At 35.0% G+C, this 14,379-nt stretch overlaps 3 protein-coding genes across 4 annotated transcripts; 1 reads left to right on the top strand and 2 right to left on the bottom strand.

The window, feature by feature from the left end:
• Positions 1–202: 202 nt before the first annotated feature.
• On the bottom strand, positions 203–3,427 carry LOC122596063 (protein PTST homolog 2, chloroplastic). Of its 2 annotated transcripts, none has more exons than XM_043768573.1 (7): positions 2,533–3,427; positions 2,283–2,443; positions 1,656–1,867; positions 1,425–1,570; positions 1,204–1,351; positions 982–1,050; positions 203–512 (listed from the first exon to the last, which is right to left on the bottom strand). In XM_043768573.1, the coding sequence occupies exons 1-7, from the start codon at positions 3,027–3,029 to the stop codon at positions 414–416; spliced, it is 1,332 nt and encodes a 443-aa protein (XP_043624508.1). In that variant the 5' UTR covers positions 3,030–3,427; the 3' UTR covers positions 203–413. The 2 variants fall into 2 exon arrangements, with proteins under 2 accessions (XP_043624508.1, XP_043624509.1); XM_043768574.1 differs by having other exon boundaries at positions 1,656–1,864; positions 2,533–3,425.
• A 2,530-nt stretch (positions 3,428–5,957) lies between these two features.
• Positions 5,958–8,648, top strand: LOC122598434 (protein NRT1/ PTR FAMILY 4.6-like). The gene is made up of 4 exons (XM_043771026.1): positions 5,958–6,042; positions 6,131–6,348; positions 6,891–7,328; positions 7,660–8,648. The coding sequence occupies exons 1-4, from the start codon at positions 5,958–5,960 to the stop codon at positions 8,629–8,631; spliced, it is 1,713 nt and encodes a 570-aa protein (XP_043626961.1). The 3' UTR covers positions 8,632–8,648.
• A 409-nt stretch (positions 8,649–9,057) lies between these two features.
• LOC122594945 (aldehyde oxidase GLOX) lies at positions 9,058–10,927 on the bottom strand. Its single transcript, XM_043767230.1, has one exon. It carries the CDS (start codon positions 10,925–10,927, stop codon positions 9,098–9,100), a length of 1,830 nt encoding a protein of 609 aa, XP_043623165.1. The 3' UTR covers positions 9,058–9,097.
• Between the last annotated feature and the right edge of the window lie 3,452 nt (positions 10,928–14,379).

Below are 14,379 nucleotides of genomic sequence, written 5' to 3'. Positions count from 1 at the left end.
ACAGATTTATTTTGTGTTGAATAGCGGGTCATGTCACGGATCATGTCGAAAATTGCCATCCCTGATGTAGTGATGTAATATATTGCTGAATTGATGAGTTTGATTCCTAATTCTTATTATTTTTATTACCATAAACCAAACACGTCCTATATTGTGGATTCTAATCGTACAAACTTCTAAAATCAATGTGAATAGTAACAGATTTAGTCAATATAAACACTTTGCATTACAATTGTAGAGACAAATGTTTCAAAGAATGGAGGGGGCAAAGGTAATACAACTGTCAACTTCCAAGGCTATGCTTATCTATAAGTTACGGGGTAAGAAGCTACATAAGCTATTCTATGCTAGTTGTTGATGCCACCGAGTGCCATTGCAATGGTTTTCACGTCGGGCTGTTTTTGCTCACATGCTCAATCATGGATGATGAGAACATTATTTTCATAACCATTGTTGTTGGCAATAGGGCGTAGAGGATCGACTCTCCAAACACCATCGACAATAAACTTGATCTACAAAATAAGAGAAAATGAGGAACCAGGTTTACTTTGGAAGGGTATATTTGTTTATCTTTGGTAGAGGTGGTAAAATGGGTCACTTGAGAAACGATTCAAAACAGATTTGGGTCAATCTGTTAACTCCTTATTTCAGAGTTGGTTTGGCCGACCCACAAACCCTTTTGCTTTCTTCGATTTTTTAAATGTAGTATATAGTAATGTGTTAAATACGAGCAAATACTATAATTTACATAACAATCCAAGTTTTCTAATTTCTAATATAAAACTGAATTCGAAGGTTGTATGCATTAGAAATGCCACTTAAAGTGGCTTTCAACCCTTTTGACATGTCCCTCTTTTATAAACCTGTTTGACAATTTGATATAAAAGGCAACCAAAATAAACTAAATTCATCTGGCAACTGGATAGACATTGTCAACTCTAATAATTGGAATCATGAGATGAGTTAGCGAAAAGTAGCTACCTCATATCTTCCTGGATACAACTTCAATGACAGAGAGAAAATGCCCGTTTGTGATCTTTCCATCTTTCTCTGCATTACAACATAACTAGTTATGATTTGACTGGTAAGCAACACGTACAATAGTGAAATGTTAATCTTGGTCAAAATTACAGACATTGTTACAAATATTAGGTTCTACAATGATAAAACACATATTTTAATTGACAAGTAACAAGAGAGAACCTGAGTGGTCCAACCGTCAAATGATCCTGCTAAGAGAACCTCCGAGGCTGAATTAGGCCAAATTATGCAGGTGGTATGAAGAATCTGTAGAGTTCTACATGCACTATCAATTCTCTTTTGTTTCGCCTCAAGTAGTTTGTGTGCTTCACTGAAACAGGAAACTGTTAGTACATTATGTTTCCCTGAAGCAAATTACCATAATAGACATGGATAATGCATACATGATTGATAATGCCATCTTTCCTTCTGATACTGCTAGTTCTGCACGTATAGATCTCAGCCTATCTTTGGCATTCATAATCTCATTTTCTTGAAACTCCCATGTATCAGAAAGATGTTGTAACTCACTGGAAGAATATTTATGACCCTGGTAAGGTATCATAAGATGATCAAAATTTTATCATATTTTGTGCGATATAAAACGTAAAAGATATCATATTTTATAGAATTACATCTGGATTATTTGTCTCACTTTTGGACCGAAACAAGCAAATGGCTGAAGAAAGCTCAGACTGCATTTTTTGAAGTCGAGATTTTATGTAATTTGAATCTATCTCATTACGTCTCTTATGAAGTTCACCATCTTTTGTAGTCATCAATTTATCTATCGAATCCTCGTAATCTCCTCTACCTGACTTCTTGCCAGAATAGGTATCGGTAGCTGCTAAATGACAACATACAACAATGCTACAACACTTAATTATCCCAGTGAGCACAAAATGAATGGGGCAGGTGATTCTGTAACGAGTCAAAACAGATAATTTTGTATTGATCTGGTTGGGTTAACCTGATATTTTTACCCAGAACTTTTAATGTTTAATAGATAGTGCATGAAATACGATTACCAAACCATATTAATTTATAGTATATCAAAAAAAAGCAAATGTTTTATCGGGTATATACAATTAGAATACACATTGGGCAACTTCCAACAGTTGAGACCATGTTCTTTATTTTACCCGTTTGACCCGTTAAAGATGTAAACATAACCAGGATCAATCCATTCATTAGTAAATGGGTTGAAACTCGATTTAGCATCTAGATGCATCACCACCATATAAGTTTTAACCGTTACTCACCCACATTAGTAGACAAATCTCTGTGACTACCATTATCCTTGTTCAAACCATAGATACCACGTTCATTTCCCTCGCCACTAATGCCAAAAGACAAACTTCTGTACTTTTCTAATCTATGCAGTATACCTTCAATCCCGGCATCATCCTGAACTACCGTTTCTCTGATAATAATAGCCATATAACAATATATCACTTTTCTCTAATGTACATGTTTCACAAAATATTTGTCAAAAAAACGAGAGAAACTTACAGTGGTCTCCCGGAGGATGAAGCAAGCTCATTAGTCAGCTGACTACTTACATTTCTTGTATGTACATCTCTAAGGTCATCAAATTCCTGCTTTCCACATTCACTCTCGTCACCAGAATCCGAATCATCATCCCAACCAAATGAAAGCCAACCGCCTTTCTTGGCAATAGCGTTAACTAAATCAACTCTTCCAGCTTCCAACAATTCTTTCTTGGTCGGAAAATCATCCGGGTTCTTCGAAATTTTCATAAACTCCAAAATCTCTTGCTCCAAGCCCAACTCTGCATCACTTTCTAATGACCCTTTACACAAAAACCTATCTTTGTTCACCCAAAACCTTTCCTTTTTCTTCAACTCTTTAAACCCCGAAAAGTTGTCTTTTTTCACTACTACTAACAAACCAGCTTGTGCCCTGACCTTAAGACTACCCAACCGAGTAACAGTAACAACAGGCCAAATCAAACTATGCCCATTTGTAAACGTAATAACTGAAACCATCGTTCAGGCATTTCATCAAACACTTAGTGTGCGAACTAAAACCCAAAACAATAAAGCGCACTATATATATATATAAAATATAGAGTAATCTTGAAAAATACTTCTAACCCAGTAAACTAAACAACGAATTCATCAAATTATGTGCATCTAACAAAGTAATAAGAGAAAATTTCTTTGAGGCATTTCATCAAACAGTTGGTATTTTTAGAGATTTTAACTTTGAGTCAGAAAAAGATGGAATATCTTGAAACTAGGGAAAAGGGTTTTTGAAGCAAAGAACAATACTTAAGTGAGTAAAGAGAGAGCAGATGAACATGGAGTAATACACTCCAAGTTTTGCTCCATGTTTATTGGTATTTTCACTATTTTGGATTTGGATATTTTTTGATACAGTATGTGCTTTTCTCACACAAACAATTGGATGAGAGATAGAATATGAGTAACATATTTTTTCCGTACAGGTAAGCTTCGTTAACATAATGACTAGTATACAAATAACACGTCTAAAAAGAACGTGTTAAAAACTTGTCGTATCCAATTGAACAATAATGCCTTCAAATTATCGTTCTATACGTGTTAAACTTAACTAGTACGGTACCTGCATAATATGACGGCATTCATGGCTCGACTGTATGGTGATGGGAGATGACTATTGGTGGTAAAGTCGTGTTGATTGGTGTAAATAATTGATGTAAAAGTAATTGATGTAGAGGATTAATTGAGATATATATTTAAAAAGATAAAGGAATGATAGTGTAATATAATCATTAATGGTATTTATACATTTTCATCCATGTAACTTTCAACATGGGGCTATTCTTTTTAGAGTTAACTAACACGGTACCCGCCCAATACGGCGGTGTTCGTGGCGGCAACAGTGTGTGGAGGGGGGGGGGGATTGTTGGTGGTAAAGGCGACGTTGAGTGGTGTAGGTATTTGATATAAAAGTAATTGATGTAAATGGTTAATGGAGATAATTTAAAAGATAAAGGACTCATAGTGTAATATAACTATTAAGGTTATTTTAGACATTTTTTACTATGTAACTTTCAACATGGACTATTCTTTTTATAAAATAGTATAGATAAATATAGATTACTTAAATGGTACCTAACGTTAGCTCGATATTGTTGGTTTTCATACCTAACCTTTAGTTATTACGCGAATCATACTCAAGTGACTTGCACGTGAGAGTTAAAATGTAATTTTGTATTTATTAATTACATAAATGGTAGCTAACGTTTGATCGATAATGCTGGTTTCATACCTAATTTTGTATTTATTAATAACTAAAGGTTAGGTATGAAACCAGCATTATCTAGTTTTTACTTTTTTTTTTGAAAGGTGAATTTCGCTTGAAGTTTCTTGTCGTGATTCGACAGCGGGAGGTCTAGCATACGTTGTCTTAAGCGGTTACGCGCTAGACAGTTCCTTCAAAGCAGAAATGCCTATTTGAAATAGTCATTTCTACTTTGAAGGAGCTCTCTAGCGTGGACTTGGTTAAGACAACATATCCTAGATCGCCCCATGTCGAATCGCGACACGAAGCTTTAAGCGAATTTCACTTTTCAAAAAAAAAAGTAAAAACTAGACGTTAGGTATGAAACCAAAAATATCGAGCAAACGTTATGTGTTATTTAAATAATTAAGAAACGTAAAATTACATTGTTACCCCTCACATGCAAGTCGTGTGTGGGGGGTGTGTTTTGATGGTCAGCTAATGGCGTTTGGGTCTAGGTATGGTCTGAGTGGAATTTTGACAACGTTGTGTATGATCCACGTAATAACTAAATGTAAGGTATGAAAACAACAATATCGAGCACACGTTAGATAACATTTAAGTAATTAATTTTTTTTATTATATAGTATAGAAGTTTAGGTTATTTATTTTATAGGCAAATGTTAGGTAAAACATGCAATACCCATCTTAGGTGACAGCACAAGGGATTATTTAAAATTGAGGGGGGGTGTTATGTATGTTTATCAAATTCAAAGGTTTAATATGTACCTTTTTTCAATGTGACAGTACCTAATCTTAGATAAAGTCTGCAGTATGGATCATTTTCCCTTATTTTATTCATATTATTGTTATATTTTATATGATTCATAAACCATCAATAGATGATTTAGTATTGGGAAATGATTAATCCTCCTAATCAAATATCATAATAATTTTTCTAACCATAAGATGATGACATGTGGAAGAATCAAGAGGCAAAATTAAGAAATAGAATTAGTGGATACTACATGTCACCTTCTTAATGCTTTAGAAGGATTATTAGGCTATTTAGTTATGAAGATTTATCATTTTCCTTTAATATTTATAAGGATTGGACATAAAAGATTTCAAAATGATCTGGATTTCATTATAAATGCAATTTAACAAAAAATAAGCTATATGATTTATAAAGTTTGTGTTTTGCTGTTACCTATGTCAACTATCATGAATGAGATCAGATTATTCATTTACTTTGCTGATGTTAGAATCTTAATGTTCATCTTCCAACCTCTTCAGTCTTTACTATATATATTGCATTGCAAAATGTTCAAAAAAGAAAGAAAAAAGAATTGCATTGCTTACTCTCATGCACATTATGTTTATTTTTATCACTCCCAAGTCCCAATAAGGCAATAAATATGCATATATCATATATGTACATTTAAAATGCATTGTCAACATAAATGTATAATAAAAGACGTGTCCTAAAAATATATCAGTACGACAATATAATATTGTTACTAAATAGAGTAAAATTCAACCTGTAAAGTTCTATATGTTGATTTAAGATTACTTTCGCATAGTATACTTGGCATTTGTAGGATATAATGGTAAGTTCTGTTTATCCTTATTTTTCTAAGTGAATTTCAAAGTCCTTTTTGAGTTGATTCAGTAGAATTTCGTTACAGGAAGTCGAGCATGAGCTAAACATGTGGGAAGGGTATGTAGATTACAGGTACAAGCCTGCGTTTAGAGGTCGTCATGGTGGCATGCGTGCGGCTTTGTTTGTCTTGGGTATGAGCCCATTACTTTTCAAATTCAAAACTGATATTATAACAAATTTGATACCAATATACTAAGGTTGACATTTTTATGCATGCAGTTGTGGAAGTTCTTGAAAACTTGGCCTTTTTAGCAAATGCAAGTAATTTGGTGTTATATTTTTCTAAACATATGAATCTTTCTCCTTCAAAATCAGCAATTGATGTCACAAACTTTATGGGCACTGCATTCCTTCTTGCACTTGTTGGTGGCTTCTTGTCAGATGCTTTCTTTACGAGCTACTACATATACGTGATGAGTGCAGGCATCGAGTTTTTGGTAAATGTTCTTTGTATCTCACTTGGTATGCATTTGATCATCTCTTAATCAAACTTGTATCATCATTTTCATAAGTTTGATTGAAGTCTTGATCATTTTACCTATGAATGAGTCATTTAAAGTTGTATTTTATCTAAAATGGGTCAATGAATTTTATATTTTTTTGGCTAAATAGGAAACGGGTCAAATGGATCAAATGGGTTGTTAACATGTAAACCTCCAAAATGATCACATTTATTAAAACAGTAATGGGATAATAGTTTTTAACGGCACAAAAATAGGTTTGGGTTTCAACCCAACCCGTTGTTTTGATCCATTACCCAACCCACCTCAACGACCATCTTGCCATCTATAGTGGTATGGTTGTGGTTTTGCATAAAGGTAGAAAATAGCTAATTTTGAGTCTGTTTGGCTTATAAAAACAAAACCTTATGTCTTAGATAGTACTGTATACTTTTAACCTCTGAAGTCAATATTAGTGTGTTTGACTTCAAAAGTCAAATTTTTCATTACATTCCTTCACAAGCATATTGTGACAACAGGGTTTGATCATGCTCACATTCCAAGCCCGTTCACCTTACCTAAAACCTGCATCATGTGACATATCCAAGACCGCTAAATGTGAAGAAGTTCATGGTGGAAAAGCTGCCATGTTGTTCATAGGTCTCTACCTTGTGGCTATTGGCGTCGGAGTTATAAAGGGCTCACTACCAGCATTAGGAGCTGAACAGTTTGATGAAAGTACCCCTAAAGGAAGAAAGGAAAGATCAACCTTCTTTAACTATTTTGTATTTTGTTTGTCGTGTGGTGGTCTAATTGCTGTCACATTTGTCATATGGATCGAAGACAATATAGGTTGGCAGTGGGGTTTAGGAATTTCCACCATATCAATTGTGTTGTCGATTATAATACTTCTTGCTGGTTCATCGTTCTACCGCTGCAAGATACCCAAAGGAAGTCCTCTTACAACCATGGCTAAGGTTAGAACACCACATTTTTATAAGCTAATTGTCTAAGGTGTCAAAATGAGATGGATTAACCCACCATCATAAAAAAAAATAGGTATTGCTCTACTGATAAATGATTCCTAAAGTTATTGTAAGACAAATCTGTACTTTTTTGTGTATACAACATGTTTAAGGTAAGGTTATAACTTATAAACATTTCAGATTTGGGCGAGTTTCGACCCATATGACCTTTACATTCTTGATTATTTCTACACCCATTGGTTAAGTCTAACCCAAATTAAACCATTCTAGTTAACGGGACAAAAATCACTACCTTTACTGATTATGCAACATTTTTTAACAGGTTCTACTTGCAGCAGCTCTAAATGTTTCAACAACCAAATCCCAGAAGAACTGTGTCATGACCAACTTGACTCAAAACCCGTATCCTCTTATACCAGCATATGTGGAAGAACATGAAATGAAAACTGATGGGCCTGAAACATCAACCCTATCAAAGAATCTCAATTGTCTAAACCGTGCAGCTGAAAACAAACCAGCCTACAAATCACTCGAGTGCTCAGTTCAAGAAGTAGAAGATGTCAAAATCATGCTGCAACTTCTTCCTATATTTGCCTGCAGCATTATACTCAACTGTTGTTTAGCCCAACTTTCTACATTTTCAATTCAACAAGCCACTACAATGAACACGAATCTTGGATCATTCGCTGTCCCACCCGGATCACTACCCATTTTCCCCATAGTCTTCATGATGATCATGGCCCCGTTATATGATCACATCATAATCCCATATTCTCGAAAGTGGACCAAATCCGAAACAGGTATTTCTCATCTGCAAAGAGTAGGCATAGGTCTATTTTTCTCCATTATAGCCATGGCTATCGCAGGCTTAGTTGAGGTCAAACGCAAGAAAGTTGTTAAAACCCATGGACTTAGTAACGGATCATTGCCTATTTCCTTCTTGTGGATAGCATTTCAGTACTTGTTTCTGGGATCTGCTGATCTATTTGTCTTGGCTGGATTAATGGAGTTTGCATTCACTGAAGCACCCGTTAGAATGAGATCTCTAGCGACCTCGTTTTCTTGGGTTTCTTTGGCCATGGGCTATTACCTTAGTGGCATTATCGTGTCACTCGTTAACAGAATCACGGGGTCAGGAAGACACCACCATTCATGGTTGTCGGGTAAAACCTTGAATCAGTATCACCTTGATAGGTTTTACTGGTTACTATGTGCTTTTAGCATCTTAAATTTCGTTAACTATCTCTTTTGGGCTAATCGTTACAAGTATAAATCTATATCAGCAAACATTTAAAGATCATATATTCTTAATACTTCTAGCAGACCATATGTAATATGTGTATGTAATCATGTTTCATAAATTCAATCTGCTACTTATCTTCCTAATCTTACCTTGTCATTATGTATTTTGCATTTTCTAAGAAAGCCAAATGATCATACAAAATTCACACATATTTACAAATTATCCAAGACTGGACTAAAATGCCTTATCAGTGAATGTTATTGCAGCAGTTTTAGACTTTTAGGCCTAAACTATAGATATAAAATTGATCATGAATCATATATAAAAACAATAGCTCTATATAGATATGGATATATTCAACATTTCAACATATGAAAAGAAATATATAATTCTATACAAAAGTAACATCATTTTTCTCACTAACACTTTCAAAACCTGAAAAAAACCAAAAAAGTCAATTATCTTTCACCAACTTCACATTTAATCAAAGAATTCAAAAAAGGTAAAAACAAAAGAGTCAAAGCAACTTGACCCAAACAGATTGACCAGGAATACCATCATGTACAACGAACAACATATAGTAACCTGGGGGTGCAATATTAGGAGATGAGGGTGCACGTACAGTAACTCTATATCCAAACACTGATAACTGTGCCACGTCAGCAATGTGTAAAAACAACACCCTTTGATTCATAGCAAAAGAGTGTGTGGTAAATGATGGTGCAACCAATGATACCATAAGTCTTTTATCCAAACCAGTCAAACTCATAGTCAAAGTCAACGAAAACTCCTGACCGTAAGATATCGTCTCATCAAGCCCATAATCAACGGTTAAGATCGTCGGTCTAAAATACGCATAACGCTCGTCCAAATAAGGTGGTGAAAAAGACTCCAAAGTTAAATCTGTTGTGTAATTTACCCCAGTAAAAACGTATGACACGTGTGGGTTACTTCCACCCACTAAGATCCTGCCATCTGGCAGTAATGTAGCTGCTGAATGATACATTCTTGGTCTTCTGGTTGGACTAAGCACAGTAAATAATCTCTTTTTTACCTCATACAAAACCGGGTTCAATACCGGTTCAATCGCATTTTCCCAACCCGCGGTTCCTCGAGCCGCCCCGTTTATTATCAAAACATCTCCAGTCGGTAACAATATCATATCCGGCATCACGCGCCGCAGCGGCATTTTCTCCATAACCCAAACCGGGTTCGGCTCGGTTAACTTCATCCGCCCACAACTCCGAGCCGCCGCCATATAAATCCCCCTTTCCGCCATCGAAAAGGACCCGCCTTGGGCCCCACCACATATCATAACTTCCACATCTTCTGGACTCCCACCAAGCGAAATCGGGAGCAAAACGGATGAACCGGTTGACGGGTAGGACCGTTTTTCCCCCGGAATCGGGGGAAATTCTCGGATTACGCGGCCATGCACGTAATCCAGTAAAACAGAACGTTGGTTTGCGAAAACAAACAAATTACCGTCGGGTAATAAATGTAAAAAAGGGTAAAGATTGTTTTCTTCTTGGTAATCAGTAGTTTCAATCAAGAAAGTGAAATTAAACAGACTTAACAAACTCGACATTCCGTCCGGGTTTTTCGGATAAAACTCGTAGTTATAAGCTCTTCTTCCACCCACAATTATAACATTTCCATCAGGTAAAATATGATTAGAAGAATACCATCTTTGAACACTTAAATTCCTCTGCAATTCGACCCAATCACAAAACGGGTCAAGATCATTACATGGAGCGAATAATCGGATCTTATGATCACCACCATGATACCCACCCGTTTGTACTAATGTCCCAGATGGGTCAACTGCACCAGAAGAACACCATACATCAGTTTGTACGTAAAGTGGGCGAAACGTGTTTGACGCCACGTCGAAAAGGACCGAATGAGACGTGCAATCGGGGTGAACGTATTCGTCGTTAAGACGACACGGTGAACCGAACGGGAGGGATAAATTCGACGGACCGAAATCGGTTCGATCGAATATGACTACTTTGTTGTTATGAAGAAGTTGCATGTGCATGGCCGAAATTCCTATACTTTTTTGTAATAGTGTCCATGTGCCTAATGGAGTGTGGTGGTTGTTTCTTGATGATGGAGTGGTGTTGACTAAATACAATCTTGTTGACTTATTCTGTGGTGGGAATGTGGGTGGTTGTGACGGTGAGATTTCCACCGCCACCACCTCTGGAGACGGTGGTTGGGTGGTGGTTATATGATGGTGGTGGTGATGGTGGTGGTGGTGGTCGGAGATAGAAAATGGGATGATGGAAAAAAGTGTTGCAAGAAAGAAGATGAAGAAAGTTTGAATCTTGAATAAAGTTGCCATCTTGTTTTCTTTGACTTTTTTCTGTTACATATATGTGTATATATATATATTACTGAATTTGTGGAGAAAAAAAAAGGATTTTTGAGGGGGATTTGTGTAGGGTTTTAGGCTTAAGAAATAAGAAATTGTGGATGTGTATATATATATGTGTGTCTGTGTTAACTTTTTATCTTTAATAACAGAAATTTCCTGCTGTCAATATATTTTTACTGAATGATATTTTTGTTTGAATATTTGTTATTATCAATTATTATCAAAGTATTTTAAAACAGATATTGGTACTTATCTCTTAAAAGGTAGTAAATTTGATCAAACAGCTGTAACAATATGGCGTTTTTGTTTAAAACCGTGTTCCACAATTAATGAAATGGCTAAATAAGATTAAACTTTTTAGTTGATAATTAAATTAGATTTATTTAATAATAATACGGATTATTATTTTTTAAAACAAAATTAGTTACTTCAATGAGCTAAAAATTAATCTATAATAATAAGTTAGTTTTTTTTTAAAGAAAATATCTATTTAATGAACTGGATTAAATATTTTTTACTATCTATATGTTTTACTAAGCCAAACACTCTTACTAAATGTTGTATATCGATCATTATTAAATTGTTGAATGTTGATCTTTTATTGTTTAGGGTAAATTAGATCTTTTCTAACTTGAAAATTAAGAAGCTAAGATCTTTATAAAGATTTATGTAGTTTTTAGAAAATGAATCAAATTAGTGATGATATAAACAGTTGTTAATTCTATCAAAAGTCCGCTTTAAAAGATAGCCAAATATTGCTACGATCTCGATCCAAAAATTTTGTAGCATTGCTAAATACTAATCAAGGTAGGTGTTAAAATGTCGAAGCATCACGAATGCTAGAAAGAGTGACCAGTGAATTGCATTTGCTTTCCTCTCGGCTTGTCGGTGTTGTATATTGCCTTGCACATTAGGTGACCTAATCAAAAACATTAAATTACATAGTGGGTAAGTGCCAACTGATAGTAACTATTTATAACTCTTGTATCATCAGTTAAGTTGTGTAAACCCAACTAAAATGGTGGTTGCTGGACATAATGACGTTTTTTTGGTAATAGTAATGCGTGTTTGACAGAGGGTTGAAAATGATAATGGCAGGTTTATTTATGTCTATGCCATGAAAGGTACATTAACACTCATGAACTTGTCATTCTCTAACACTCACCAATGAAAAGCATATAAAGCAACAATGACCGGTTTATGTCTATGCCTTGATCCGTTAGCTTCACAACTAAAGGCAGCATCTTTGAGCCATTTATATTAGAATGGGTCAGTTTAAGTTATGTTGTATATTGAATGTTCTGGTTGGATAAAAGAAATCAGCTTCTAAGTATGTAACACCCTGCTTTATCAAAATGTGGATTTAAAAAAAAATTTCAACTTTAAACATAACACCGTTAGCAAAATGCGGAAGCGACGTTTAAAAATCTCATTTGATTCCTAACGGAATCGATAAAACATAATAAATGTCTCAAAAGGTGTTTACCAACAAGTATCATCACAATAATTCAAATGAAACCCACAATCTAAATAAACAAAGTAACGGCCAAACGGCTAAATAATAAGTCTACTTAAATAATGCAACTATGGGTAACTAAAGTCAATATCCATAAACTCCAGTAAGGCTACTCATCTCACAAGCATGCTACCAAGTCGCCAATCAATGCCTAACCTGAGGGCACAACACATTTTCACAAAAACAAGTGTTAGCTATTAAAGCTGAGTAAGACAACATGTTAGTTTAATGAAAAGGATTGCCAATTAAATCAATTATAAAACAACTCATGCATACATAAAGGCACAATAACAATATCAACACAATCTGCATAGTGGGAATATCAAATCCTATAATGTGTCTAGCAATCCTCCATATCAACACTAGCTACTTAACTGAACAAGCAACACAATCAACGCAAAGGTTATGCCAAATAAAATCTGCACAAATAAGTTGTGTGAGGCGGCCACATAGCCAAACAGGAAACCTCACACCCGACTAGATGGGTAAGCCTTACGGGGTCCATCATTGTCGTTATGGATAGGCATAACCAAATCCATGAGTAACCCGTTACTACACTGGTGGTCAATCACTTCACCCGGAATTACTCTACCAACGCTAATTGGGTCAAACGAGAAACATGTACGGTGCCCCTGAATGATCAACGCAGCACAACTAGCCTAAATAGGCTAACTGTGGGTTAAGCTTAACTCTTTCAACACGATGCTCGAGACTTATCTACACAAATAGGTTGCAACCAAATCTACTCATCAACACTATGGCCCTTATCGTGCACGTGACATGGCAACTTAAATCATGTCTAGTGTTCTATGTCAACAAGTCCACACAATATATTCACAACTCAAACAACAAGCTACATAAGTAAATCATGCAATAAACATCTCATTGCTACATAAACATGCATAAACAATACCCCAGTCAACCTTCCTCATATATCCCACACCCAACATACGCATGAGATAATTTAAGCAACATAAAATGGGGTTTAATTATCAAAACTAAGTTTTGTTGTGTTCATCATGTGTCAAAAGTAAGTTATCTTACCTCTGCGCTTCATAAACTGCAAATAATAATCGTTTACCAAGCTTGTTATATATTACCGACAACCTATAAACGAACATCAAAATAAGTGAACCAAAAAACTAGCCGAAATAAAAGCCTATCAAAAAATATACACTAGACTGTTAGATGTTGAATCATTATAAGTAGTACTACCATAATATATTATATTGCAACAAGTCTTCTCTTATTCCGATTAAACAAGTGACAAAACAATGTATTTGTTTCCCTTTTTTTTTAGTTGACAACATCAAAAGAAAAGAAACATTTGTTTCATTCTTATATTTAAAAAAAAACATGACAACAAGATATGATCAAATCCCTGTTCGACCGCCTCCCCAAATTACAAAACGATTTCACTATTATAATATTGCTAGGAGCTTGAGAGTAAATTAAACAAGACAAAGAATATGACTACCTTTTTCCAATCTTGGCTAAACACGTATACGCTTAATTTCTCTTTTTCCAATCTCTATTTTCTCCATAAGACCAACAAACTATCTCTAATATTTTCTACTATGAGGTCGACGGCTACACCACAAAATACAACCATTTTTCTATTTATCCTTTTTTGCAATCGGCAAATCATGACACAATATCATACCCTTTTCTTTTCTTTGTGGCAGTATGGATGAAAACTAATTGGTATTATGACTTCGTTTTTTTATTGTAACTATAGACGGCTACTTTTGAAGAGGAATATATTTAATTTGGTTTAGGGTTAAAATATATAATAAGGTCATTTTATCCCCGACCAGTACGAGTTCACCAAATCCACACTTAACACCCCTCTAACTTTATTAACCAAATAGCCACCTCGAATAATCTCCTTAAAACATCTAAC

The sequence above is a fragment of the Erigeron canadensis genome, chromosome 4 (assembly GCF_010389155.1).
Source record: "Erigeron canadensis isolate Cc75 chromosome 4, C_canadensis_v1, whole genome shotgun sequence".
NCBI lineage: Eukaryota > Viridiplantae > Streptophyta > Magnoliopsida > Asterales > Asteraceae > Erigeron > Erigeron canadensis.
The sequence above is the reverse complement of the archived record's forward strand: the minus strand, read 5'-3'. Positions and strand labels throughout refer to the sequence as shown.